The sequence below is a fragment of the Indicator indicator genome, chromosome 9 (assembly GCF_027791375.1).
Source record: "Indicator indicator isolate 239-I01 chromosome 9, UM_Iind_1.1, whole genome shotgun sequence".
Lineage (NCBI taxonomy): Eukaryota > Metazoa > Chordata > Aves > Piciformes > Indicatoridae > Indicator > Indicator indicator.
Window position 1 is genome coordinate 3606363 of NC_072018.1, and position 27931 is coordinate 3634293.

At 44.7% G+C, this 27931-nt stretch overlaps 2 protein-coding genes across 2 annotated transcripts; one reads left to right on the forward strand and one right to left on the reverse strand.

Annotated features, from left to right (window-relative positions):
• Positions 1–11841: 11841 nt before the first annotated feature.
• DNAAF10 (dynein axonemal assembly factor 10) lies at positions 11842–21144 on the reverse strand. Its single transcript, XM_054383495.1, has 8 exons — positions 20959–21144; positions 19539–19639; positions 18429–18559; positions 17853–17954; positions 16411–16526; positions 15814–15948; positions 13344–13441; positions 11842–12606 (listed from the first exon to the last, which is right to left on the reverse strand). Exons 1-8 carry the CDS (start codon positions 21142–21144, stop codon positions 12399–12401), a joined length of 1077 nt encoding a protein of 358 aa, XP_054239470.1. The 3' UTR covers positions 11842–12398.
• A 199-nt stretch (positions 21145–21343) lies between these two features.
• On the forward strand, positions 21344–25639 carry PNO1 (partner of NOB1 homolog). The gene is made up of 7 exons (XM_054383735.1): positions 21344–21496; positions 21656–21805; positions 22519–22602; positions 23475–23535; positions 24268–24385; positions 24904–24974; positions 25427–25639. The coding sequence occupies exons 1-7, from the start codon at positions 21344–21346 to the stop codon at positions 25492–25494; spliced, it is 705 nt and encodes a 234-aa protein (XP_054239710.1). The 3' UTR covers positions 25495–25639.
• Positions 25640–27931: the final 2292 nt, after the last annotated feature.

The window sequence follows — 27931 nt, forward strand, 5'->3', positions numbered from 1 at the left end:
ACCACCACCTAAATTATTTTATCTTGGTCTTTTTTACGTGTATGAATATAGAATTACACACTTCAGATAAAAGGGAATTTGGAAGACATTTTAAAGTAAAATAAAATTTTAAAATTAGAAATGCAACAGCCTGAGAGGTAGCAGAGAAATAGCAGGACCTGCACTCCAAAATAAAATAATACTTTGCATTTCCAGTGCACAAAGTGTCTACAAGGACCTCAGAACACTTGACATATGTTTAGCTCATTCCTACCTCCGTATTCACGTGTCACAGGTTGGGAAATACAGAGAGGGAAGTCGACTGATAGACTAATTGATTTACCAAATGTTAGGTGGAAGTTTCTGCCAGAATCTTATTTCCTAAACCCAATATTTTGTTTCAATTACAAGATGAAAGGGAAAGGCAACACACGCTGATCAATGTTCAGATTCAGCCATCTCTGTTTGTAGAAGATTGTAACCACGTCTAGCATTAATGCAACACAGGTTGTACTCAGAGCATTTCCTGATCCTACAGAGTGGCTCTCTGTCTCCTTCCAGTGGTTTACATTTGTTATAGATTGGCTACTGGCTCCAAACTACTACAAAATGTGTATTTGTCATTCCATTTAGTGGAGTTCCTAAAGTATGAGTGCCTTAAGCCTTGGAATTTCTTGGGGCTGTTCACTCAGACAATTACTAGGTATATAAACATTTGTTTTCTGCTTAAAATGCCTGTGTTGCTTGGTTGGTTTGCAAAAGCAGCAAGTGAGGAGTTAAGGATTTACATTTATCCCAGACAAAACCTGACTGAGATACAGCTCATATAATTCAATTGTTTTATGCTGGTGCCACTCTGAAAATATATTATGATTTTATATATATGGATATCTATACAGCAATCTATCCAAGAAATGCTCTTCTGCCAGCCAGTACTTAATGGAAGCCATTTCATTTGAGACCCCTATGAATGATTATTGATTTTTCTCTACGATCCCCAAAACCACAGAAAACAATCCTGAATATTTTCTCCAAAGTAGCTGAAGTGACAGGCCTCTTTAACATAACTACTCCTTTATTATGATGTACCTCACTCGTTGTGCATACTCTATATTGATTCCTGCAGAGTCAATGTTCTCTGTGGAGCACACATGGAGGCCAAATCTTGCTGTCTTGACCTCAGCCTGGGTCAGGCAAAGCACCACAGCCTGACCTAGAGACCAGCTGTGGCAACCCCAGCTCCCAGAAACAATGCCATTTGAAAAGCTCACATAGAAGGTAACATTTAAAATAGCCTAGATTCTTCTTCTGTTAATCTGCTGTGAGTACAAAGGAGGACGCTAGAAGCTGTTTGTGGCAAAAGGGTTTATAAATCGTCAACAGGATTAAAAACAAAAACAAAACCAGATGCTACAATCAGTCCAAAAGCAAAAAGTGGTTGTAATAAGCATCTGTAGTTATCCTAAGGGAGAAAATAAAGCAACAGAATTGCTTTCTCTGCACGTCCAGCTGCTTCTGGCACTAACTCCTCTTTTTGGCCTTTTAAGGTGCATCCTAATGCAGAGATACTTCATTAAATAATTCACCCTTTCTAAGTAGACACTTTTATCATGTGTACACCAAAAGCCCTTTCTAGCAATTACTGTGAAGCCCATACATCCAAACATGCAGGGCAATTCTCTTTTATTGAGTTTGTTTCTTAAACCTCTAGAGGTTCAGCAACCATGCTGAAAATGCTAAACCAGCGCTGGCTTACATGAGATTTAGTCTGCAAGAGTGCAGCCATGCTGGGTTGAAGCTAAACTGAGACGTTTTGTGTTTGCAATCTGGAGGATGTGTTCAAAACACCTGTGCAACGTCGCATTTTAAACTGGTTCGAGAGTTCGTTCATACCTGGGGAACCTGAGCTGCAGTCCAGAAAGAGTTCCTCACCTATCCTGTTTAAAGTCCAGTTGTGGCCAAACTCATTAAAAAGCAGAGTATGAATTGGTACCTATTAAAATCCCAGGTGAGGGCAAGCAGACCAATTTGAGAGACCACACAGAATCACAGAATTCTAGAGGTTGGAAGGGACCTCTGGAGATCATTGAGTGAAACTCACCTCCCAAGGCAGGTTCACCTAAAGAAGGTTGTGCAGGAACACATCCAGGTGGGCTTCGAATGTCTCCAGAGATGGACACTCCACCACTTCTCCGGGCAGCCTACTCCAATGCTCCAGCACCCCTAAATTAAAAAAGTTCCTCCTCATGTTTAGATGAAACTTATGTTCAAGTTTGTGTCCTTTATCTTTTGTCCTGTCACTGGGCACCACTGAAAAAAGCCTGGCCCCATCCTCCTGACACCCACCCTTTAAGTATTTATAAGCATTGATAAGATCCCCCTCTGTCTTCTTTCTTCTAGACTAAAAAGACCCAATTCTCTGCCTTCTCTCACAAGGGGAATGTTCTAGTTCCCTAATCATCTTAGTAGCCCTCTTCTGTACCCACTCCAGCAAGTCCCTGTCCTTCTTGAACTGGGAAGCCCAGAAATAGACACAGTATGTCAGAGGTGGCCTCAACAGGGCAGAGCAGTGTGGGAGATGTTAGTATGTGTAGTATGCTTGGGTCTGAAGAGCCTCAACCACCTTAGCTGCTTCTGGGGTAGGCATTTAGTGGTTATGAGGCCAGGTTCCCTGCAGTATCATCTAATGAATTTGTACTCTGATTTATAGGCAGGCTGGCAAGTTCCCAGCAGAAGGTGCAGCAGGAGTAAACTGAAGCATGAAGGTCCATCTGCTCATCAGTACTTGCACTGGCCACTCAGTGGAAGATGGGTGAGTACCTGATGTTTCCTTTGACATATCAGAAGACAAAATACTTGCAAAAGGACAGTTAGAGGCAGCTGCCTGGCTCAGTGGCATATTTATGGTAACGTGTCTCTGCCTGTATTCTGCAGAGACCAGATGTATGCAGGGAGAGGGGAGGCAGGGCAGCAGTAGAGTTTACAGAGATTTATTGCAAGGTGGATGGCGAGCTCAGGAAGAGAGCTGGCTGCCAGCTTTGTTCCCTAGCCACTAGGCAGGGTAAGAAGGGGAACAGAGTCTTGAGGCTAACCCACAGAGATGCCCCACCTCTTCAGGAACTAAAAAATCATGTAGCAGTGACACTTAAGATACTGGAAAAGAAGTGTAACCTCCAAAATTTTCTATGATGTGATACAGTTTGCTGGAATTGAGGACTGAGTATGTGGCAGCTTAAGCCCAGGTGAACTTAGACTCACCTTTCACTTAAAATGCTCTGGAAATGTCTTTTTTTCTTTTTTTTTTCTGCACTCAAATTAAATTAGAATGGCTTTAAACTTACTAAACACAGGCTCTTTTCCCTTTTGAAAACATAACATTCTTAATCAAAATACAGATGGAAAGGTACATGGAAAGAAGTAAACTGAGCTTGATGTAGGTTTGTTTTAGGGAGGAAAAAGAATATAATTCAATAAGACTAGCTCAAGCCCTCTGATTAAAGCTTTTTTAACATAACAGATAGGGAGGATGAGATCTACACTGAGATAAAGATAGTTAGTACAGATCAAAAGAGCTTGTGTTCATGCCAACCAGATTAAATGACAGGATGTGGTGAAGTGCTGGGCACCGTATCTGGTTCCTTTCCACACAAAGCTTTATTGGCTGAGTGCAGATACCTCTATTAGGTTACATGCATTTATAGGTGGGAACTGGAGAAATAAACTGAACACAATCTATCAGCTGTAGACTGTTCTGATACTCTTCTAAGACTGCATTTCTTCCTTTTTATTTCTTTTTTTTTTTTTTAATACCTCTCACTAAGATTGTGGAAGTAAATTGTGTCCAAAATTGAGGTTTGTTTCTAACTGCATTAGTAATGCACTGTTCTCACTCATTAGCTTCTGTGCATAAGTTCAGCAGAACCATGTATTTCATACTCCAGCTTCCTTGTATCAGAAAGCCTAGGACAACTTTAGGAGTAACTTAGAATTCCAGTTGTCTTTTTTTAAAGGAGTCTTTTATATTTATTTCTCTGCACATGGCCCCTGAAGTGGCAGGATATGGGACTGGGAAGGCTCTTTGGTCTAACCCAGCATGGCTGCTCTTGTATTCTCCTACACTCTGCAACAGCAGGATGCGGGAGGAAGGGAATGTGAATGTCAAGAAGGGAAAACTACCGGATATGAAGATGCCACAGGCCTGTGCCACTGCACATTTCAGCAAGGCAGCATGAAGGGCCTCTCCCCATCTGCTGAACAGGCTGCAAAGTCCTGCCTGGTTGAGCTATGTCAGAAAGAAACATGAAGGAGAGGTTCTGTCATCTGTGCAAGAAGACTGATGACTCAGAAAATGAAAGGTTTAGCATGGGGTGCAACTGAACAGATTTCTTTAGCTGCTCCTACATTTTATTGTTATTTTGCATTGTTGATACAGCACTGCCTAGAAACCTGAGCCTCACAATACTTCATGGTGCAAATAATCAAGAGAAGAAATCTCAAACTATCAGCAAAAGACAAAAGCTGAGAGGAGGAAAAAGCCTTTAGTGCACAGAGGATGTCTATAATGTTGGGTTATTTCTGGTGGACAGATGCAGAACAAGCTGGAGCAGCATCCCAGCATAACCAGAGCCAGAAACAGCTACAACTGCAGCAGAAGAGGTGCATGGTTCCATTACGACATGTGACATGGGGAAAGGGGGTAAGAGGCTGCAGCTTCCTCTGCCCTCCCAGCAAATCCCCAACTAAGAACCATGTGTAGTCATTCACACCTATGCCAAGTGAGAAAGCAGCATTTCTATGCTGATGGAAGTGTTTGCACAGAAAAATATCAGGTCCTCAATACTGTCTGAAATAGAAATATTGTCAGTGGTGGGGTTTAACGCAAGCAGACTCTGCCTGCAAGAGAAGGAACTGATCTAGTTGGACATGTCCCTGCTCACTGCAGGGTGGATGGACAAGATGACCTTTGAGGATCCCTTCCAACCTGATACATTCTGTGACTCTGTGAAGTGGAAGCAGCTGGGACCTGGAAGACTTAACCATTCATTTACTTTATAAGAAATAGCAGTTTCAACAGCAAATCTTTACCAATGAGGCAGCTGGCAGCTGATGGATACAATGCAATCTGGTAAGCAGGCCAAGCTGCTATTTGTGAATCACTGCCACAGAAAAAAGGCCCATCAGATCTTGGCTGCTCTGCAGTCCTGCAGGCCTCACTGCCACTCTGCAACACACACATCCTCTAGCTTCAGAGAACGCCTTAAATGTTTCATAACCTTAAAATCCCAAGCAACGTGGGGGAGCTTGCCTGTGCTTGTTTTATTTATGTTACTGATGGGCTTTTCATAGTGATGGAAAAACAGCTTCATTGCCATGCTTAAGGAGGTCAGGGTGTAACGTTCTGATCAGGAAACACCCTGAGAGGCTGGAGACTTTAGGTGGCCTCTTGCACATGGACAAGAGGGAAAAAGCATTGGTTTGGGAAGGGAATCCCAAGCTGTGCATCTGCACAGGCTGGTTTTACTGCCAGGCTCAACAGAGGAGGGAACTCAGGGGTGCCTCCACACAGTTGTGCAGCTCAGCTCCCTCTGCATATCCCCAGACACAGAGCTGGTGACTAAAGATTTACTAACACTGTGGTAGCAGGGGAATACAGGCAGGAAGGAAAGATCTCTTCAAAGTAAACTGGAGGAGACACATCTGTTCCAGAGACTGTAGCTGCACTACTGAGCTAAACAGCAATGGGTTTGTTCTCTGGATAAGAGAAGAATTGGCATAGCTTCTGACCACACTGCTAAATTGAGCTGGTCTCCAAATCAGAGCTGCCACACATAAGCTGCCTATTAGGAACAGCCTCTGTTCATCCCACAGTCCTGAATCACATCTGCAAGTCATTGGGCCAGTTGCCAAGGTCAGCTACTGAAGAGTAGTGAAGAGTATTAGAGGGAAGAGATACTATTCTCTGATTCCCTTTGCTACAGGGTCCTGCAAAACTTCTCTGCCTCTTCACTGTCAATTGCCTTATTGGTGGCTTAGGAGGAAGAAGGTCAGAGCATGGGGCTGCTACTTACTGTCCTCAATACTCTTGCAGCTGTGAAGCAACACTGACTCACTTCAGTGTCCTCTGCAGACAACACTGCAATTTTAAGGGCAGGCTATGTGGTAGGAAGCAGGTCCTCTCAAAAACACCAGAAAGGAATGAACACCTTTTAGGGCCAAGGCCAGAGCTGGCCACATCACCAAGTCACCACACAGTACAGTTTGGTTACACAGAAACCCATCAAGCCTGTGCTCTGGGTAGAACCTGCCTGCCACAGATTTACAGAGCCATCCTTTACACAAAAGGATTCTGCTCTCAGCTCTTGCCCCAGGTGACAGCTGCCCTTGCCCAAAGGACTGGGACTTGCATTTGCTGCTACAAAATATCTTGCATGCACAAAGAATACACTGCAGACAGATAGATGGTCACCTGGAGAGTCTGAGAAGTGGGCAGTTGTTCTCTTCAGAGTGCCCACTACTGAAAACACAGCAGGGACAGCATCACAAGAAAGAAAATGCAGGCTTAATAATTGAGAAAATAAAAAAGTAGTAAATCAGTATCTTTTCAGGCAGGTTGTCAATACCAACTTTAAAGTTGGACAGCTTTATTACGCTGATGAATATGCAGGCCACAAGTTCGCGGCTTCTTACTTATAAATCAGTCAGTTTAGCCAAACAATCCCTACTTGCTATTGACCAGATTTGATGGCAATCATTTAGGGAAGATTAACTGAACTGTATGGCCAAGATGAATCTGCCCTGTCTGATGCTATCACTGAGGGCAGATTTCTTTTTCCCACCTAATTCTCTGTCTTCCTTCTGCACACCAGTTCCCATGATGGCTCGAACAGCACCAGTGGCTCTGAAAAGGCCAACTCTGCCCTTCTGTTACAGCTGCCAGCTTGGATGGCACAAGCAATAAGTAATCATAAACTAATGCAGTTCAGAGATGAGCTGTTCTGACTTCATTGGGTAAATTCTCAAATGCTGGCAAGCTACTTAATTTCCTCCTCAGTCCTTTCTTCTGTCATGGCTCTTTTGTTGCTGATTCTGGATTCAGATACCTTCTGTATCACAGCTGATGTGATCACTGCTGGTGAATGCTCCACAGAGAAAGACCTTGGAGTCCTGGTGGGCAAAAAGTTATCCTTGGGACAGCAATGTGCCCTTGTGGCCAAGAGGGCCTGTGGTATCCTGTGAAGCATTAAGAAGAGTGTGGCCAACAGGTCAAGTGCCCTAGTGAGACCACATCTAGAGTATTGCGTCCAGTTCTGGGCTCCTCAGTTCAAGAGGGTCAGGGATATACTAGAGAGCATCCAACAGATGTCCATGAGGATGGTTAAGGGACATCTGTCTGATGAGGAAAGGTTGAGACACTGGGGCTGCTTGGTCTGGAAAAGAGAAGACTGAGAGGGGATCTTATTAATGTTCACAAATATCTGAAGGGTGCGTGTCAAGAAGAAGGGGCCACGCTTTTCAGTGGTGTCCTGTGATAGGACAAGGGGCAATAGTTGGCCTGGAACACAGGGATTTCCACCTCAATATGAGGAAGGTTCTTTACTGTAAGGGTGACAGAGCACTGGTGCAGGCTGCCCAGAGAGGTTGTGAAGTCTCCTTTTCTGGAGACTTTCAAAGACCCATCTGGATGCGTTCCTGTGTGACCTGCCCTAGCTGATCCTGCTCAGGCAGGGGGGTTGGACTCTATGATCTTTGAAGGTCCCCTCCAACCCCTACCATTCTATGGTTCTATAACTGGCCTAGCTATTAAAAGATAAATCCTGTGTCCCTAGCCCTTCTCATCTCTGAGGCACAGCAAGGGGATTCATCTCTTATTACCAAATGTATCCTTCTTTAAGTGCAACAGCAATAGCTGGAAATTTGGGCAACGCCTGTTAAAAACCAAACCAGCCACCCAAGGTGTGCAAGAAGTGCCCTTATCCTGGCTGCAGGAGTGCCCATGAACAGATTTTTCTCTTCCAGGAGCACAGAGCACAGGTTTGCACAGGAAACGAGTTACAGCTGCCAAGCACACACACTTGTAAAACGTGGTCACTCCTGGTACAGCCATCAAGCTCAGCAGCACATTCCATCCCCTGGCCCAGAGGGAGGCAGGGGTTTTCCAGAATGCTCCTCAGTGCTGCGTCAGAGGGTTTGGCCCTCTGCACTTCATCTCTGATGCATGATGATTTTATTTAGAACAAGCTTTAGCTCGCCAGCCTCCAGGCTACAGAGGCAAAGTGCCAGTCTTCAGCAAAAGGAGAAAGGGCTATAAATAGGGCAAGCTGGGCTGCCACAGGCAGCTTTTGGTCTGCCTATGTTTTTTTGTTCAGCCTGGCAGAAGCAGAAATCCAGTCTGCTGAGGAGATACAGCATAGAACAGGCACTAGCAACAGCTCTTTGCTCCAGCCAGTAGCTACCTTTTGTTTTTTAGGTACATAGATTCCACCACTTACCTTTGCTGGACACCAAGGGCACAGGCACCTCTCCTGTGCTTCCCTCCAGCCCTCTGGGTTTTCTGCAAACCACCATGCATTGTCATGAAACCAGCTACTCAGGAGGGAAATGCATTCCTTAGTTTCAAAACAATAACATGAATCTCCCAATTAAGTACCCAGGGGTAACACACATTTTATCTTCTGGAGAACCCTGCAGCTTTAATAAGTGTTGTTTATTAGTTCTTGCTCTAATTTGTGTCACCACCATGTGGGCTCCCTAGGAGCTCTCTCCCTGGAGTTGTTCGTATAAGGAAACAACTTATACTTTGCTGCAGGCCAAGTACACAATAAAAATACCACCAAGAGCCCAGTCCTGCACTCAAGAGTTCTTTATTCTCCCTCACAGGTACCTGAGCTTTCTCTTCTCTGTGCTTGGCTCAGAATTACTGTTACAGACAGAAACCATACTTCCACAAATTGCTGCTGCCTAGCCTATTTTTTAAAGAGTACATTTTACTTACAGCACAAAGCTAATGGAGGCCATCTCTGAGCAGTGCATTTTTGACTCACAGAATCACAGAATGCATCAGGTTGGAAGGGACCCTCAAAGGTCATCTTGTCCAAGTCCCCTGCAGTGAGCAGGGACTAGATTGGCTTGCTCTGGACCCTATCCAGTTTGACTTCCAATCTCCCCAGGGATGGGGCCTCAACCACCTCTCTGGGCAGCCTGTTCTACTATCTCACCACTCTCATTGTGAAGAACTTCCTCCTTATGTCCAACCTAAATCTGCTCTGCTCCAGTTTGAAACCATTGTCCCTCGTCCTATTGCTACAATCTCTTCTAAACAGTCCTTCCCCAGCCTTCTTGTAGGTCCCCTTCAGATCTTGAAATAAGGTTTCCCTGGAGCCTTCTCTTCTCCAGCCTGAACAGCCCCAACTCTCTCAGCCTGTCCTCAAAGGAGAGGTGATCCCAGCCCTCTGATCATCTTCACGGCTCTACTGCAGACCAAGCACTTGAATCAATTCTTTGAATCCCACATCCCCAGCTTTTCAAAGCCAGCTACAGCCCAGCTGGCAGAGCTGTGATTCCCCCTATTCCTTTCTGCTGGGATGCACCCAAAGAGGGAGAGCATTTAAAATAATTTCAGAATATGCTCTCAGCACTTTACTATGCACACAAGCAGATGGGATTACTTGTGTCAAAAAGAAAGAAATCATATATTAAATATTACACTTGAAAGCAAACCATTAAGTCTTAAGGAAAGCAGCTGAGTCTCATAAATCTTTGCCTTCCACCAAGCAGTTAGCCTGCATCACTTGGTAGGGCCCTTGCAGACCTACATCTAACATACTGCACAACCTGCCATTACTTGCCAAGCCAAAGTGAACCTGCATGTACACCAGCAGCAGAGCTTAGCTCAGCACCTTTCTGACAGATGGACAGACCTTGGTAGCCCTTGCTTGGGGATCCTGATGTTCTGGCCTCAGCCTTAACAGCTTTGATGCTGGCCCCCACAGCACTGGAAACCTCACCAGGTGGCCCTGTGGCTCTGACCATGCTGGAGCACCTTCTCAGTACCAAGCAAGATGCCTCCTTCACAGGGGGCTGGATTCCCACTGGTCAAATGTAAGGGCAGCATTTCTGGAAGCCAGCCTGTTCCAGTTTCAGATAGCCTGCTTTGTTACTGTTCATTATTATGCTTTCAGCCCTGCTGGCCCTTGCTAAACTGGAGGTAAGAGAGTGAATGTGAAGGCAGGCTAGAGCCCAGCATCAGTGACCTGCTGACAGGAAGTCCATCCTGCCATGGACTCCCACAGGTACCGTGGGTTTATGGCCCATTGCAACCTCCCTGCTGGCCCCACTCTGCTATGCAGGCATGAATGATTCCTCCACTCCACAAGATTTAACAGCCTGTGATGAGCCTTCTGCATTCTTTTTTCCTCAGCTGGTCTAATCAGTTAAAATACCCAGGAGTTAATAAGGACAATTTTATCCCACTTGTGTTGGATATCTCAATAGAAGTCTGAAGTTTCTCAGTGCAAACCTTGTCACCTTGTGCTCTCCAGAACTGACTGACAATGCACAGGCAAATTTGCATCCCATTTTCAAGTTGTGATTCAGCTATCCCAAAATCAAACACAAGCTGGGGCAATCTTTCTAGATGTGGGGAAGCTGATGAGAATAGAAATACAGCAAGATCCAGTTTGGATCCATCAGCACATTCAGACCTGCCTTTACCCTCTACCATGTCACTTGCTGAAGCAGAGAACTCATCAGTCCCTAGCAAACCATACAGACAATTTTGGCACAGGTTTCCGAGCTGCTCTCCAGCAGGCAGAGGACATTGCATAGTTCCAGGTCTGCACGTTTGCTGTCTCTCACTATCTAATCCCAGCCTCAGTGTCACCCTGCCACAGCTCACCTCTCCCTCCAGCCCACCTTCCCCTTCTACTTTCAGTAGTCTCTGGCTTCCATACTGCTTCCCCCATCTGCCACTTTCCCTACCTGAACCTCCAGTATTTGGCACTTTCCTCTTCCTCCTGCATCTTCCTTGGACACCAGTTGGTGGCAGGACTGGTACAGACATAAGGCCGTAGGACCTCTCTCTCTACATGAAGCAGCCTCTAGTTCTCAGGAGCAGTCCCCTAGTTAGGCTTGATGTGACACAGGTGGCACCTGAGTTTGTCAGATCCCAGTTCCTCACACTCAAGTCTGAGAAAACAGAGCTGCTCTGCAAATGGCCACCAGGGCTTTTCTGCTGTCACCCTGGACAGAGCCAACACTTTCCCATCACAATCCAGCTTCAGACATCGTTAAATACTTTTACCAGAAACCTGCATATGCATGTAGAAGTCAGCTGAAGGCTAATGCCAGCCAAAGAAGTGACCTATTAAAATCACCTGACCTTCCTGAAATTAAGGAATCCCACACCACACATCCACGGAGAGAGGGCAGAAGCTGGATGTGCCTGCTGAAAGGAACCGGCAGCAGCACGCAGCAATAAAATGTGAGAAGAAACACACCAGGGGGTAAGGGGAATTAGAGAGGTGAAACTACAATAGCAAAGCTACTATCTCACATGGGGTTTGGAAGAAACACTGAAGAAAAAAAAAAACACAACAAAATAAAACAAAGAAAGTACTTGTGAAGTATTTTTCCATGCAGGAGGTAAGATTTAGTGTTTTTTGCTGCAAAATCTAAGCACTGCAGGCTGTAAACCTACACAAGAACATTCCTCCTCCAAACCCCTGGATGTCTGAACAGTGGGACTTTGCTCACATTAAGACAACACTCTATATAACTTTATTTGTAGAATACCAAGTTGCAAACAGATATAAAAACAACAGAACATAAAAACTTGTTATCAAACCAAACTAAAATAATCTACCAGTCCATTTTGCTCTATAGTTTCAGTACGGTCTTGAATAAAAATCTCAAACCTGAATATTTCAGCATTCACTGTAGTTTTTATAATGTATTAAAGAATTCTAAGTCAATCTAACAAACATTCTCATTAATATATCGAGTAACACACAGAGTTTCTGTGAGGGAATGAGCATAAAGTAATATTCATTGCATGAATGTATATGGACAATATGTAAAAAAAGCCAAACTGTTTAATGGGGGTGAAGAGATTTGCACTGTAATTAAACTGAACACAAACAATTTAAAGTGATTGCTAAAAATCACAGGTTGCTCTAACACAGAGGCACGTTTTATTGTAACTCTAAATTCACATTTCTAGAAGGTAAAAGTCTTGTGCCCAGGCAACTTCAAGTCACTGCAGCACAATCAGTCAAACAACTCTAACTGCATGTATCTGAACTTTCAATAGAAAGATCTGGTTTCTATTTCTTTACTCCAGTTTTAATAAGAGAGGAATTAAATTAGAAAGAGGAGGGCTCTCCCTCCCATGTTTACAGCCTGCAGACCATACTGTTCTCCAATCAAACTTTGTTAAGCTTTGTAACTATCAGCACCCTCACAGTTTGGTCAAAGGCACCACAAACACACAGTCCCTTTTTGTCAGGGCTCCAGTCTAGGCTAGAGATGGGCTGCGTGGACAGAGTCACATTCTGCAGGAGACTGACAGAACCTGCCACCCCCATCTCAGCTCCTTCAGAATCCTTCCTCGAGCGCTGAGCTGGGTACTCACTGCCAGTGAGAAAAGTAAAAAAAAAAAAAACAAAAAAAAACACCGTGCACTTAGAATTTACCAATACAAACACATCATCATCCTCTCTAAGAGAAGAGTTTCCTCTGTTCTATAGGTAAGACAAATAAATGTCTGAAAAATAATGACCAATCATACCCAGCTACCTCCACACTGCACACTGAGTAGATATTTCATTAAAGACAAAATGAGGCAGGCAGTCTTGAATCCTCACACCCCTCTCCTACAGCCCTTCATTTTCTAACCATTTGGCTTTTGCCATAGGAAAGAAAATTTCATCTCAGCTATCCCTCCGAAACTTAAAGCACCTACTTCACTGCTTTCAGGAGGATTCAATTATTTTTTACATGTAGAAGAATCATTACAAGTCCAGGCTTTCAACATTCTCCTCAGACACAACTGCTACCATATGAGAATTTTAAGAAGCCTGTTTTCTTCCATCTATCACCTTCCTAACCAAGGATATAATTACACCTTGCTTATGTGAAGAAAAGTGACAAGGGCAAGATTCATCTCTGCTGTTGTCACATTCTTTTAGGGATTACCTCAAGATTCCAGATCAAGTACTGACACTGAAATCACCCTTTCTTCTGCATTTTAACTGGATAGTTTGAGGTCAGAAACAGAAGCCCACTTGCTTGCAGGAAGATTCTTTCTTAAAACATTAACAGGTTGGTTTCTTACTGCTCCTGTGATAGGCTGGAGAGTGCTCACTTACTATTTCCAGAGATGAAGGCTCCCAGCTCCTCCACTTGTCATGAAGATGTCCCTGTTCTGTGGCAGGTGCCGAACCTGCCATATGGTAGACTTTTGTGCCTAATAAAAACAAATCAAAACAAAAATCAGCATTATGTAGAAGTCAGCTGTGGGTGAGCTTCACAAGAAAGGACACAGAATCTTAAACCAGCAATCACTTCTGTGACAACAACCCAGCCTTTGCAGAGTGGATATCGGAGTATCCATTGTGAGGAAGCTTCCCTTCCTGCAGGCCTGCTGCCCCAGGAGCAGCCAAGCCAAGTTCCCACACAGCAGAAGCCAGGTCAGGTCTCCAACACACTACGTTCTTCCACAGGGATAAGGCAGCAGCCCTGCCAAAGCTACCACTCACCAGAACTTCAGCTTCTTTGGGACTGCTCATGGCAGCAGGGTTAAAGAGAAGTAAAGTGGCTGTCTACACAGATCACAGAATCACGGAATGCTTTGGGCTATAAGGGACTTGAAAGATCTGGTTCCAACCCCCGCCTCGCCATGGGTAGGGACACCTTCCACTAGACCAGGTTGCTCAGGGCCATGTCCAACATGGTTTTAAACACCTCCAGGGAGGGGGCATCCAAGCTCATCCTGGGCAACCTGTTCCCATGTCTCATCACCCTCTCTGTAAAAAATTTCTTACTGGTATCTGGTCTAAATCTCCCCTCTTCCAGCTTCAATCCATTCTCCCTCATCCTATCACTACAAGCCCCTGTGAAAAGCCCTGTTCCAGCGTCTCACCACCATAACTGTAAAGAATTTCTTCCTAATATCCAGATCTTTTGGAACTACTCTAGAACTACAGGATTCCCAGGCTCTTAGGTGACAGTTCCCACAAGTCACCACAAGGTGACAGTCACCACAAGGTTAATTTCACTCTCTGAATGACACAACGGGAATGGTTGGAAGGGACCTATGGAGATCATCTAGTCCAACTCCACTGCTAAAGCAAGTTCATCTAGATCAGGTTGCACAGGAACACATCTGGGTGGGTTCTGAGCATCTCTGGAGAAGAAGACTTCACAACCTCTCTGGGCAGAGTGGTCCACTGCTCCATCACCCTCACAGTAAAGAAGTTTTCCCTCATGTTCACTTCCTGTGTTTCAGTTTGTGTCTGTTGCCCCTTGTCCTGTCGCTGGGCACCACTGACAAAAGTCTGGCCCTATCCTCTTGTCATCCACCCTTTAGATATTGATAAGCATCTGACATCACTTAAAATCACTACTGGAAGAGAATATACTACAAACACTGTATAAACACAGCAAACCATCTACAATTCAAATTTAAATCTCAGCCGGGGCACAAGAAAATCACACAGCAACACAAATGACTCAGGGAAAAACTTCAACACACATACTCTGACTTAATGCATATCTGTCTTCAAATGTCCAAAAGGAAAAGCTGAAATGCAGTGAATGAAAGATCAGAAATTTGACATTTTGCCTATCAACACCACTAATTCAGTAAATACTTTTGCATTGTCTCATCAAAGTACTGCCAACATCTTATCTGCTTTGAATTGATATTACAGAATCATAGAATTGTCAGGGCTGGAAGGGACTTCAAGGATCATCCAGTTCCAACCCCCCTGCCATGGGCAGGGACACCTCACACTAGAGCAGGTTGCTCAGAGCCCCATCCAGCCTGGCCTTAAAAACTTACAGAGATGGGGCTTCTACCACCTACCCTGGGCAACCTGTTCCAGTGTCTCAGCACCCTCATGGGGAAGAACTTCTTCCTAATATCCAATCTGAATCTACCCCCTTCTAGTTTTGCTCCATTCCCCCTAGTCCTGTCACTACCTGACATCCTGAAAAGTCCCTCACCAGCTTTCCTGTAGGCCCCCTTCAGATACTGGAAGGCCACAAAAAGGTCTCCTTGGAACCTTCTCCTCTCCAGATTGAATTAGCCCCAACTCTCTCAGTCTGTCTCCATAGGAGAGGTGCCCCAGCTCACTCCCAATATGCCATCCAAATATGTTTGGTTCTGAAGGACAGCAATGACTTCTGTGTCTCATATGAGGTCTGGTGACTGCAGGATGAAAAACATTTGCAGAGGGCTCACTTGGTTTGGAGATATATTTAAGGTTTGAATCTGCACGCTCATCACAATTTAATATGGCCTCTGCTAAACATGACTCCCTGACTAGGGGCACAGCTGAGTGGGCAGAGATACAACTGCAGCAGGCCCAGACCAGGGAAGCCCACATATCAGGTTATAAAAGGGAGGAGGAAACCTGAGTGCTGGCAGCTGGACACGCAGGAGCCCTTTAACTGCTTGCCCCTGGAGCCACACCATCCACACCACCACACTGCTTGTGCCCCAGTAACCAAGGCATCTATCTAACCTGGCAAAGACAGGAGGTACAGCCCTGTACTACTTTGCTGGCATACATTCAAAACGTTTGTCTCATACTGAGAAATTCTGTCACTCCATACCTTCTCTGAAACAGAAGCAAAACCTTTGGTTGGATGCTGAGTTCTCATATCAAAAACGTGAAATTTTCCTTCAAGTGATGTGGCCACCAGCTTGTTCATATTGACATCTTTTCTGTCAAACTCCACACTGCAAACCTGGAAATATTTAATTATATATATATATATATATATATATATATAATATATAAAATATATTTTTACTATAGAAATATATATTTTTATATATATAATGTAAACACATACATATTTTCTATTTTTTATTTATTTGTATATTCAGCCATTGAATTTAGCCATTGATGAAAAAGAATTTTGAGGTTTGTGATTTGTAAATACACATTAATCATTAGTTATTTTCACGATGACAACATCACCAACTTGAAAACAAGAAAATCATCTGAAAACACGAATTCACTGGAAAATATCCTATGCTATCCATACCAAGAATTTGAGGGATACAATTTGCTGAACTTAACGAAAATAATTCCTTGGTACAGTCTCAGCAGAAGTATCTTCTGGGTAAATTTCAGAGTCCTAATAATTTTTCCATCTTTTCCAGCACAGGAGCTGGAAACAAAGAGACTTTTCTGGTTTCCTTACCCCATTCTTAATGCTGGTCTCCCATCGCAGTGACATGGTTTTTAAGTCAAATAATTTAATATCCCCATTGTCATACCCAGCACACACAACACGTTCCTCTTGGTTGTAAGCATTGCCTAGGTACAGAGAAAGAATTCATCAGAATACAGAAACCCCCTTTAGTCTGTACATTTCAGACCTCCTAAGCTGCCAGTTTCAACCTATATTTATGCCAGAAAAATATTACTACCAGGAAATGAAGATTTAATGAACCAGCTGGGTTCCAAACCTGAAGGGTATAGAAAAACACAGCTTCAAAACTGGCAGTCTGCTTCTTTTCAATATATGAAGAGAATTTTCTCCCCTCTGTCAAATCCTGCCTAAACCACACAGACTGAGCTGTTCCTTCACACCTACACAAATATCTTCCTTCTCCTGAATCTTCATCTGCTACAAACCGTGTTTCCCAGGCAGCACCATGGCACCACACTGGAAAGCAGTTCCGCAGTTCCTTGACAAGCCTCTCAAGCACAAAATGTTAATGGGACAAGAAGACTTTTCTGTAGACCCAGACCTGTAGGGAGGCCTTGGGTGTTAACACAGCAGAAGCCTGCTTCAAAAACTCTCAGCTGACAGGAGCAGGAAGCTCATCGGCATCTGAAAGAAGTCAGCCCAGAGTATGCAGCTCAGGATGAACCTGGATTTGGCTCAAGGTGCACTAACTCAAAAGAAAACTGAAGTAAATATGAGGCCACTTTTATTATCCATTCATCAAAGAGGGAGACAAAGCTATCAACAGCAATGAGCATTATAGCTGCACCTTCTTGCCAGGCAATTTCATCTCCTTACTCTCAATTTTGTTACTGTAATCCATGCACTTACTAGCAGCTTGTAAAACTTACTCCCTGACTCTGGAGGCAAAAATGGAGTTAATTTTCTAGAGCAAAAGCAGCTGACTCTCTCCAAAAGAAAAAGTGCCAAGCACATACCAAGCATCGCTATTGTCTTTCATCAGTCCTTAGCTGTAAGGATCTTCTCTCAAATTGATGCCTTAAGGCTGAGAGTTGGAACTACACAACATCAGTGACTGCTTCTCTGTGCACTGCAACATTTACATTCCTTCAGGGAAATGCAGCTGGATGTACAGGCTTTATATTTCTAGGCATAGAAATGAAACCTGCACTGTGAAATGATGAAGCTTTTCTGTGAAATCATAGAATCATTTAGGTTGGAAAGGCCCTTTCAGATCACCAAGTCCAACCACAAGTGATGACCAAAGGTGATGAGTCCAAAATCCTACTATCACTAAATTGGTTTCTTTTGAATAAAACACTGAAAACAAATTCGACAACATTGAAAAGCAAAACCTCCTGCTGACTGGTCCACAGAAAATAAACCATTCCATTAACATCCTGAAATCCTTTGGTAACTCTCAAAGCAATGTTTCTCGTCTGGTAAATTACCAAATGCTACTGTCCAGCAGTCTCTTTTGCTCTCGCCCTCTGCAGGCTCCATGTTAGCAACAGGAGTGTCTTTCTGCCTCGGGTCCCACACCTTCACAGTTCCTGTGAAAGAAGGACAATGGATTTTCTGTTATGGATACACTGCCATGTTCTGATGATCTTCCCAGGAAAGGCCTTTGCTTTTCAGCCTGACCATTCAAAGCACAGGGATATTTTTCGTTCCATTCCAAAAAGCCAAACTGCCATTAGTGGATTGAATAAAACAACCCCAAACAAACAAGAATTAAAGCAAAAGTATTTGCTAAGGATTTCTTTTCTCCAGCTGATATTTTGCATTTATTCTGCTTTTAGTTCTTTCCATCCCAAGCCTCAGCAATAAGTTATCTTTTGCTGATCTGCAGCTTCTAAAAGAATTCAGAGGAAATGTGCCCCACTCAAGATTCAAAAGGCAGAGTATACAGAACTAGTTGCAGCAGATTTGTAACTAGTTCAGAGGGCAGCCTGCACCCTGCCATCAAAGTTTGCAGGCTGCTCTCTCAGAGTAACTGAAAAGACTTGTAGAGTTCACTAACTCACCATCTCGACTGCCAGTCACAATTTCTGGTGCACCTTCCCCAATTCCTAAGCCACCTACACCATCTATACTGTTTATGATTTCCTTATGACCTTTCACAGAATACACTGGTATTTCAGGAGCTTCTAAATTCCTAGGCAAGAAAGAAAAAGAACAGATAATATGGCATCTTTCTTGACACTCAAGATTCATATGAGAATGAGAGGATGCTCCAGCACAAATTAAACTCCTACCAACAGTGGGTACAAAACATAGATATCCCCAGGAAGAAACTCCACACTTTCTTCAACCCCTTCTTTGGCTGGAAGTTCTTGCTCAGTTCTAGACTTCTTTGTTTTTAAAAGCAATTGTGGGATTCACCACAGCAATCCTTAAGAACCAGTTTTTCTGTTGGGCTCAGAATGAATCATGTCACAGATCAAAATAATCCAGTTTGCTTTACTTTCAGTAAGAATATAAAATTACCTCATTCACTGATTCCCCACCTAATTCTCACTACTGCTCTTCTGCTTTGACTGAAAGCTGCACCCAGCTGTGAATTTCCTATTTCTTTGCCACTGATTCTCATCCTTTGAGTACCCCTCAGATGTGATTTTAAATTTCAACTAGTGATTAATCCATCTCATTCCTGCTGCTCCAACAAAACTAAACCAATAGTTCCTTGGTAAGGGAAATAAAACAATAACAATAATAATCACCACCATCACCATTCCCTTTTAACCCTATAGCAAATTAATTATCCACATCATTTAGAACCCTGAAAAAAATATTGCAATTTCAAGATTAAAAGCACATATTTCATCTAGGTTGAAAACAACCTCTTATTAGTACTCATGCACCCATTCAAAGCCTCTTTTCACAACAGGACCTAACAGAACTTTAAGGGGATGCAAGTGAAACAGCACTGAAGTAAATTATTGTGCAGAATTCACATTGGTTTTACAAAACAGGCATGGTCCAAATACAGTAGCCAGCAAAGCTTACAATCGAGTCCCAAGCCCATGCAGCACAGAAAGAGCATCTTGTCCAAAAGCCAGCTGCATCCAGAAACATCAGCTCGACAGACATGTGGGGCATCAAACGAGAAGCTTTGAGAGAACATGTGTGCTTACCATATGTTAAGGTTTCCACCAAAATCTCCTGTAGCTAAGTATCTTTGCTGCAGAGATGTAGCACCAAAAGTTCCACATTTTAGAGGTTTAGGCTTTTCAATCTTTTAAAAAAAGGATACATTTTTGTGTCAGCACAGGGGGAAAAAGCAACACAACCGCAGGCTGGAGGAGCAGATTCTTCAGAGCCTAAGAGTGGCAGATTTCAGTGAAACGTACATAGCATTTTTAAGGCAATTCACAATCAAACTATTATCACAGGCAGATTACACTCTGTGTTTATTTCTTTGTGCACAGAAATGGTCTTACAAAAACCCAAACACCTTGCACTTCAGCTTGTTAACGATACCCTGAGGCTGCTTTGTCTTCCAATTTACAAATGTAATGCAGAGGGAATCCCAGCTCTTCCCAAAGCCCTGCTGATATGCTGGGACAGGGAGAATGAAGCCATTCTGTCAGTTAGCCTGTAGTGTGTGCACCCTCAGTGCCTCATCCCTACAGAACTATATTAAAGTGAGAAAATTGATCTGCTAGGAGCCCTGTGGGTCTTGATGCACCTGAGGCACTACTGCCCCTGAAAATCAGGAAATCCTCAAAGGTCTGTTTAAGTAAAGAAAGAAAACAAAACAAAACAAAACCAAAAACCCCCAACCAACCAAAGAAAAACCACACAAAACCAAGCAAACAAAAATAAACAAAACAAAAGGGGAAAGTGACACACACTGGCGCTTGTTTAGTTTGGAGAAGACCCTAAAGGTCGACTCCAACCGTTAACCTCACACAGCCAGTCCACCGCTAAATCATGTCACTAAGTGGCCCTCTTTTAAACCCTTCCAGAGATGGTGGCTCCACCACTTCCCTGAGCAGCCTGTTCCAGTGTTTAACAACCTCTTCAGTAAAGTTTTTTCTAACGCCCACTCTAAAACGCCCCTCTGGTGCAACTTGAGGCTGTTTCTACTCATCCTGTCGCTTGTTACTTGGCAGAAGAGTTTGATCCCCACCTGGCTCCAACTTCCTTTCAAAACGAGGTCTCCCCTCAGCCTCCTTTTCTCCAGACTAAACCACCCCGCTTCCCTCAGTCGCTCTTCACAAAACGTGTGCTCTGGACTCTTCACCCGTTTCGCTGTCCTTCTCCTGACCCGCTCCAGCAACCGGAGCCCAGAGCCTCGGGCGTTCCTTGTAACGCAAACCATGGCAACCAATCAAGCCGAGCAGGCCAGAGCAGCGCGAGTGAAGGGGACGGTGCAGGCTGGCGGAGTTCAGCGAACGCAACAGGCAGAGCAGGCTCGGTATCACGGGTTTCTTCCAGTTTTCTCCCACCGGCTCTAGACGCGCGCCCGTGTCTCCCTCCCCAAGCGGGCCTGGTCCCCTGGAAGGCGATCGGTACGCTTTGGGCCGAGGCGCAGCCCCGCCGGGCACTCACCTCCTGCAGCAGCGCCAGGCGCCCGCTCCGCAGCTCGTAGAGCTGGAGAATGCCGGTACCGCGGGCGGCGCTGCCCAGGCAGAGGAGGCGAGCGCTGCGGGGCACCCACTTGCAGTCGAACAGGGTGTAGCTCAGCGCCTGCTGCGCGTGGGCCACCACCTGCGGACGCTCCGACACCGACGACATCCCTCCACCGCTGCCGCCGCCGCCCCCGGCGGGCCGACCTCACGTCGCAGCGCCTGACGCTTGGCCGCGGTCGGGCAGCGCCGGAACGGGCGGGGCGGAAGCGCCCTCCCAGGGCCCTTTGCGGCGGCCCCGCGGAGGGCACGTGGGCTGGCGCGAGCGGCTGTGCCGGCTCCCTCCGCCCATCGCCACGGACAGCGAGATGGCGGCGGCGGAACAGGCCGAGGGCGCCTTCACCTGCGTCTCGTCCAAGCGCAGCCGGCAAAAGCGGAGAGCGGCCGTCAGCATGGACACGGCGGAGCCGCGGCCCAGCAAGAGGCCCAGCTTCCCGCCTGTGGCCGCCGAGGCGCTCGGGGTACGTGGGGAGCCGGGCGGGGAAACACCGGCCTGGTCGCGCTGCCGGGAGCAACCGAGCGTCCGGGAGCTGCCGGGGGCTGAGCAGTCCTCTGGCACCCGCGACGGTGCCCGGTTCTCCGCTTGCACTGGCTTCATGGCCTGCTTCTTCCGCCACTAGACAGGGAAGAGCGAGATTCGGAAGGTTCCGGTGCCGGCCAACAGGTACACCCCCCTGAAGGAAAACTGGATGAAGATCTTCACCCCCATCGTGGAGCACTTGCAGCTTCAGATCAGATTCAACTTGAAAACACGGAACGTTGAAATCAGGGTAAAGAGAGCTCCTGCTGTCCCGCTTCACACCTGCCGGGTGCCGCCTCACAGAATGGCAGGGGTTGGAAAGGATCTCTGGAGATCTGCTCCCAGCTCTCTCCTCAAAAGGCCTTCCTGTGCCTTGTGTAGAAGGGCTGGGAAGTGTTCTGAATCCCAGATAAGTGATGAGATTGTGCCAGGGGAGGTTTAGATTCGATATTAGGAAAATCTTCTTTACTGAGAGAGTGGTCAGGCACCAGAACAGGCTGCCCAGGGTGGTGTTGGAGTCACATACGTTCTATTGGATCTGTCCAGGTTCCAATGTACCTGCTAAGACATCTTTAGGATGCTGCCATCAGAATAACTTGCTATCGTCAATCTGCCTGTCCCCATCATCCTTCGCTTTTTTCCTGCTCTTTCCTGTTGCAGTTTAGTTTATATTGTTCGGGTTGGGGTTTTTTTCCCATCAAAAAGATTTTCCTCAGTTGGTATGAGTGGGGGATTTTCAGCAGCTTTTCTTTACCCTCCCTTCCAAACCTAGGCTGTGGCAGCTGATGCTGTATTCTTGTTGAGGGTCAAGGTTGTCAAAAACCACAGAGTATATCATTGGGGGCTTTTAGTAAAACAGTGTGGGAACGTTATCTGAATTTTCTTTGGTTAGACTGTAGCTCTTAGATCGTTTTCAAGTCCTAATCCTGCTTGTGTTTGCAAACAGAACTCCTTGTCTTGCAGACTTGTCAAGAGACCAAGGACCTCAGCGCACTGACAAAAGCAGCTGATTTTGTGAAAGCCTTTATACTTGGGTTTCAAGTGGAGGTAAGTCTTTCAGCAGCCCCAGTGTAAAATACTGGCATCAAGTCTTTGATCTCTCCACAAAATTACAGTAAACGAAGAGATAAAAATCCTGAGGTGGCTTCATAGAGATAAATTTGTTTGAAATCATGACTGGAAGTCATCAGTTTCTTAAGTTAATGAAGAAATAAAAGTAATTTTTCAAACAACACAAGATTGTGCAATGGAAGATAGCTGTGAGAGAGAAACATGAAGTGCTCTGCACGTTTTGCTTTAGTCCAAGCCAGTAAAAGCTTTTTAAATCTCAAACTTGGAGAAAACAAACCCCCTTTGTGCAGTACTGTACAGACATCACTCGTAGGGGTTGGGGGAGTATGAGGTGCCTAAGTAAGGGGTAGGGTTGTTTAGGCTGGAGGAGGCTGACTGGAGACCTCATTGCTCTTTATACCGCCCTTTGAGGTTGTAGCAAGGTTAGGGTTGGTCTCCTCTGCTTAGTATCAGGTGACAGAACGAGGAAATGGCCTGATATTGTGCCAGGCAAGGTCTAGGCTGGAGATTAAGAAAAACATTTTTATGGAAAGAGTGGTCAGGCATTGGAACAGAGTGCCCAGGGAGGTGGTAGAATCACCATCCTGGTGTTCAAGAAATGTGTGGACATGGCACTTCAAGCCTATCACATGTCCATAGAGGCCATGGCGGTCTTAGGTTGAGTATTGGACTTGATCTTAGAGGCCTTTTCCAACCAAAAGAATCCCATGACATACAATATTGCTGTTATCTAACCCTGCATGTTAGGTAGAGAAATACTGCTGATGTCATCTGTTTGTGTGTATAAAGAGAACATCAGCTCTGCTGCAGTGCTCATCATGCTGATATCAAATCTCTTCGTATTTTAGGACGCTCTTGCTCTCATCAGATTAGATGACCTTTTTCTAGAATCATTTGAAGTCACAGATGGTAAGTGGATTCTGCTGCTGTATTCAAGGAGTTGTGTGTACCACCTGCAAGGAGAGTTTTATGTTTCTTTTCCCCTCCTTCACTTCTGTCACTTATCCTCAGGGCAGCTGTCAAACCATTATGGCCATTATTGCCTAGGGATGGGCAGCATGAAAGGGTTGTCCCTTTTCTAACAATGTCCTAACACAACCCCTCCAAACCTTCATCCTTAGAAGTATTACTTCTTCAGGGTGATTTGCTTTTTCTTGTCAGTGTAAAGATTGTTCTAACCTTAAAGGTGAAATGGAGCACTTGGGAATACATCCACTGGATTTTTAAACCGGAATGGGCTTTGTTCCTTCCAAAACCTTGACAGCAAGGGGTGGGAAGTAGACAACAGAAACGTCTTTCATTTCATGTACTGCTGGGACTCAGGCTCCCATTTGGAGCAGCATTCTAAAGCCGACCCACTCCGTTTCTCCTGGTGTTAATGGTGTGTGGTTTGGCTCTGTTTCTTTCCTCAGTCTCAGTTGCTCAGTAAGGAACTGCCTTCCAGTGCAGTTCTGCCTGGGAACTCAGTGTTACGAAGCACTGGATGCCCTTTTCACTTCTAATCACATAAGGTGAAACATCAATGTATCTACAGACAGTCCCAACAGTTGCTTTTGTATGACTTTAGGATGAGTTGATTCCAGTTTCTTGAACAAGGACAGCCTTAGTGCTATTACACTGAACATCTTACTCTAATTTCAGTCAAGCCTCTGAAAGGAGATCATCTGTCAAGAGCCATTGGGAGAATAGCAGGGAAAGGTGGGAAAACAAAATTCACTATAGAAAACGTGACCAGGACACGAATCGTTCTTGCTGACGCGTAAGTATTGGGCTTCCTTCCTTCTAGGGAGAGCGCAATCCCAAATCTAAGCCACATCCTCTTCCAGGAGAGAACTTGGAATGTTGGAAACATTTTTAGGGCAGTAGGAAGATAAATCATTTGTAAGTGCTACTTTTAAACAGTTTCAGTATTTTGACCTCATTTGTCATTGCTCTCCTATGTGAGCAGCACACCTAGAAGCTGAGTAATTTCTAACAACAGAAGAATTCCTTCTTAGGAACAATCAAAGGTGAACCCACCAACCTTGCAGTATTTTCCTCCTAAAGCTGCTATGCTGTTACATTTGCAAATTATGAAATGTTTTTAGAAGGGTTGAGGTGAACACAGGTTTATAGTGTAGGATTTCTGGGTTTGAAGTAAGTGTAGAAAAGAGTCTAATAACTGCTCTGAAATTCCACGTTCATCTCTAACCTTCAACCCTATTAACTATGTGAGACTCTCTGGCAGAGTCTTTCCATTAGCTGAAACTACTTTGCCTTTTTTTTTTTTTCCTACAGGAAAATTCACATTTTGGGTTCTTTCCAGAACATTAAAATGGCACGAACAGCAATTTGCAATCTAATTCTAGGTAAGTCCTGTTGTCTGTTATCCTCTCCACTGCAGAGAAACAGCTCTGCCGCCTGTGGGTCCTGCCTTCTTCCCTGGTGCATCCACAGGCTGCATTTGGAGCAGGTAGCTTGCTGGGTGTTGCCTTGCTGCCTTTAAGAGGAGGCTTTGGGGAAGAAGGAGGGAGCTCAAGGCTTGATTTCTGGCTCAAAAATCTTCCCCCTGCTGCAAAAAGAAGATTTTCTGCCTCTTGCTTTAGCTGCATTCCCTGAAGGGCTATTTTGAATGCCAAAGCAGACAGCCTGCACTGAGAGAAGTGTAACTGTACTTGCAGGACTAGTCAAGGTGGTTAACCTTGCCCATACTTCTCCCATGGGCTTATTTCTCCACTTTTAACACAAGAGAGAACAAAACATATGTTTCTGTGACATCAGGTATCATCTGTGCTGACTGAATTTGTGCTTTCTTCTGCAGGAAGTCCTCCATCCAAAGTGTATGGCAATATCCGGGCAGTGGCCAGCAGAGCAGCTGAAAGGTTTTGAGAGCAGTATAGCTGCACCACCAAGGGCTGGAAGTCATGGTTCCTGTGTGCCCAAGAAGCATGGAACTACACAAGCACTCACTCTTCTGCTTGATTTGGAAGCCCAGAGGAGAACTGGGACTGTTTGTACAGTCTGATTTGAACACACACAGCCATTAAAAAAATACTTTAAACTGATTGTGTCTGTGTTAGAAGTACAGATACCCGATTTTACTTAAACATCCTCACAACAGAACCATGGTTCATTACTGACTTCCTGAACATCAAAGTATTAAGGAATGTGCTATAAGGACTCCAAAAAGCCTTTGAGCCTAAGGGAATCGCCACACAGCATGAATCGGTATTTTCCTGGGGAAAAAAAAGTCACGTGGAATGCAAAGTTCTGTAGCTAGCTGGCTGCCCAAAAAGTCTCTGCTGCTTCTGGGACAAGGTGTCAGATGAATATGGTGAGCCAAAGAGAATATATAAACTCCAGTCTGTTATCTGCATCAATGGAGATCTTACTACTTTATTCTGCTGATCTGTAAGGGCAGCCTAGTGAAGCCAAGAGCCACCAGGTTAAGTACATGCCAGTGTACCAGAGCACAAACAACTGGCAGGTGCTGGGGCTCCTTGAAATGATACTTGCAGGGAACAGGGTAGGGGGAGAGGTAACAGAGCCCAGCTGTAGTCAGAGTCTGGCATAAACCTGAGCCCTTTGCTGCTGCCCCTGCCAGCCAAACCTGTTACCAACTCTCTGGCCAAGTAATTCAGTTCAGGTTCGTGAATGAAAATCAAAAGATGATCTGTAGCAAACTGAGTAAGGATTGCTCTCTATCCCAGGTTCCAGGGCAGCACTTTCACCATGTAGAATTACCATCATTCTAGCCCAATTCATTCAAGCCTTCTGTTGCTAAGAGATTTAAGACTGGGCTGAGGTACCTCCATGTACACCTCTCAGCAGTGTAAGCTATACAAAGGGAAGCTGTTCACACTGGGCACCTCAAGGTAAAGTCCTGCACCTACCTGGTTATCACATTTTATGGTTCTTAACCTGGTTAGCTTGAAAGAGTGAGGGACAGACACAGAATAATCTAATCTTTATCCTGAAGCAGGTGCCTACTGATAATGACTAAAAGCAGTAGAGGGAGAGGGCAGCACACAAGGCCCAAACTAACTGCACTACAAGGAGCATCAGCAAACAGCTTCTGTAAGGGAAACCTGCTACAGGGTCTCTAGTTCAGAGGAGACTGAGAAGTGACTTCATTGACGTTTATAAATACGTAAAGGGTGAGAGCCAAGAGGATGGAGCCAGGCTCTGCTCAGGGATGCCCAATGACAGGACAAGGGACAGTGGTGGAAGTTGAGGCATAGGAAGTTCCATGGAAACAAGAGGAAGAATTATTTCACTGTGAGGGTGAGGGAACAGTGGAACAGGCTGCCCAGGGGTGTTATGGAGCCTCCCTCTCTGGAAATACTCAAAACCTATCTGGATGTGTTCCTGTGTGATCTGCTCTAGGTGATCCTGCTCTGGCAGGGGGGTTGGACTGGATGATCTTTCGAGGTCCCTTCCAGCCCTTAACACGTTCTGTGAAAGAAGTTGCCTTTCATTCTTTACCTACAGTATAAGGTTTCAAGGTCTTATTTTTCAAGTCACTTTCCACTCACCACAATCATCCTGATTTTAGGAGGGTTTAAAACAAGACCTTTGTTCCAATTCAGGTATTTAGCTGAAAGACTCAGATGTGCCTTTAAGAAAAAAAAAAATTAGGTAAGTGGTCTTGAAATGCTGAAAGTGACTACACTGGCTTTCAATAAATCTTGATAATAGAAGAGGGAACAAAAGCTATGAACAGCAAGATTTCTTTTCTGTAGAGCAGGAGGGGGAGCTGCTTTAAATTGAACAGGAAAAGGTCCAGGTAAGTACTGAAGTGCCCCAGCCAAGATTCAAATATTTTATTTTGTATTCATATAGTATGAAGGTTCTTATAGTTCCCACAACGTATGATGTAGCATGCAGAGGAAAAACTAAACATTCAACATAAATCATTTTCCCCACACAAACAAGAATAAAAAAAAAAAAACGAGAAAAAAGAAAAAAAAAAGAAAAAAAACAAAACACCTCATCCCTCCCCTTCCAATCCCCCTAAGGAAATAACATTAGCACTAATTTCTAGAATGCCAGCCAAGATATGCACAAGCAAGTAAGAGAAACCAAAAGCATTTGCTAAAATGTTTGTAACAAATCCTTATGTACAAAAAAAAAAAAAATTCACAAATGACTAGTTCCCCCTTGAAGCAGAGCACATGGCAGTTGACACTGGAGCAGATACAACCACTGGCTGGGATTATAAACCACGTACTGATCCAGAGGAAGGAAAGTTACATGTAGTGGAGAGTTTTCTTTTGAACATTAACATTTACCAAAGTTTGGCAACATCATCCTTTAAATTATGCAA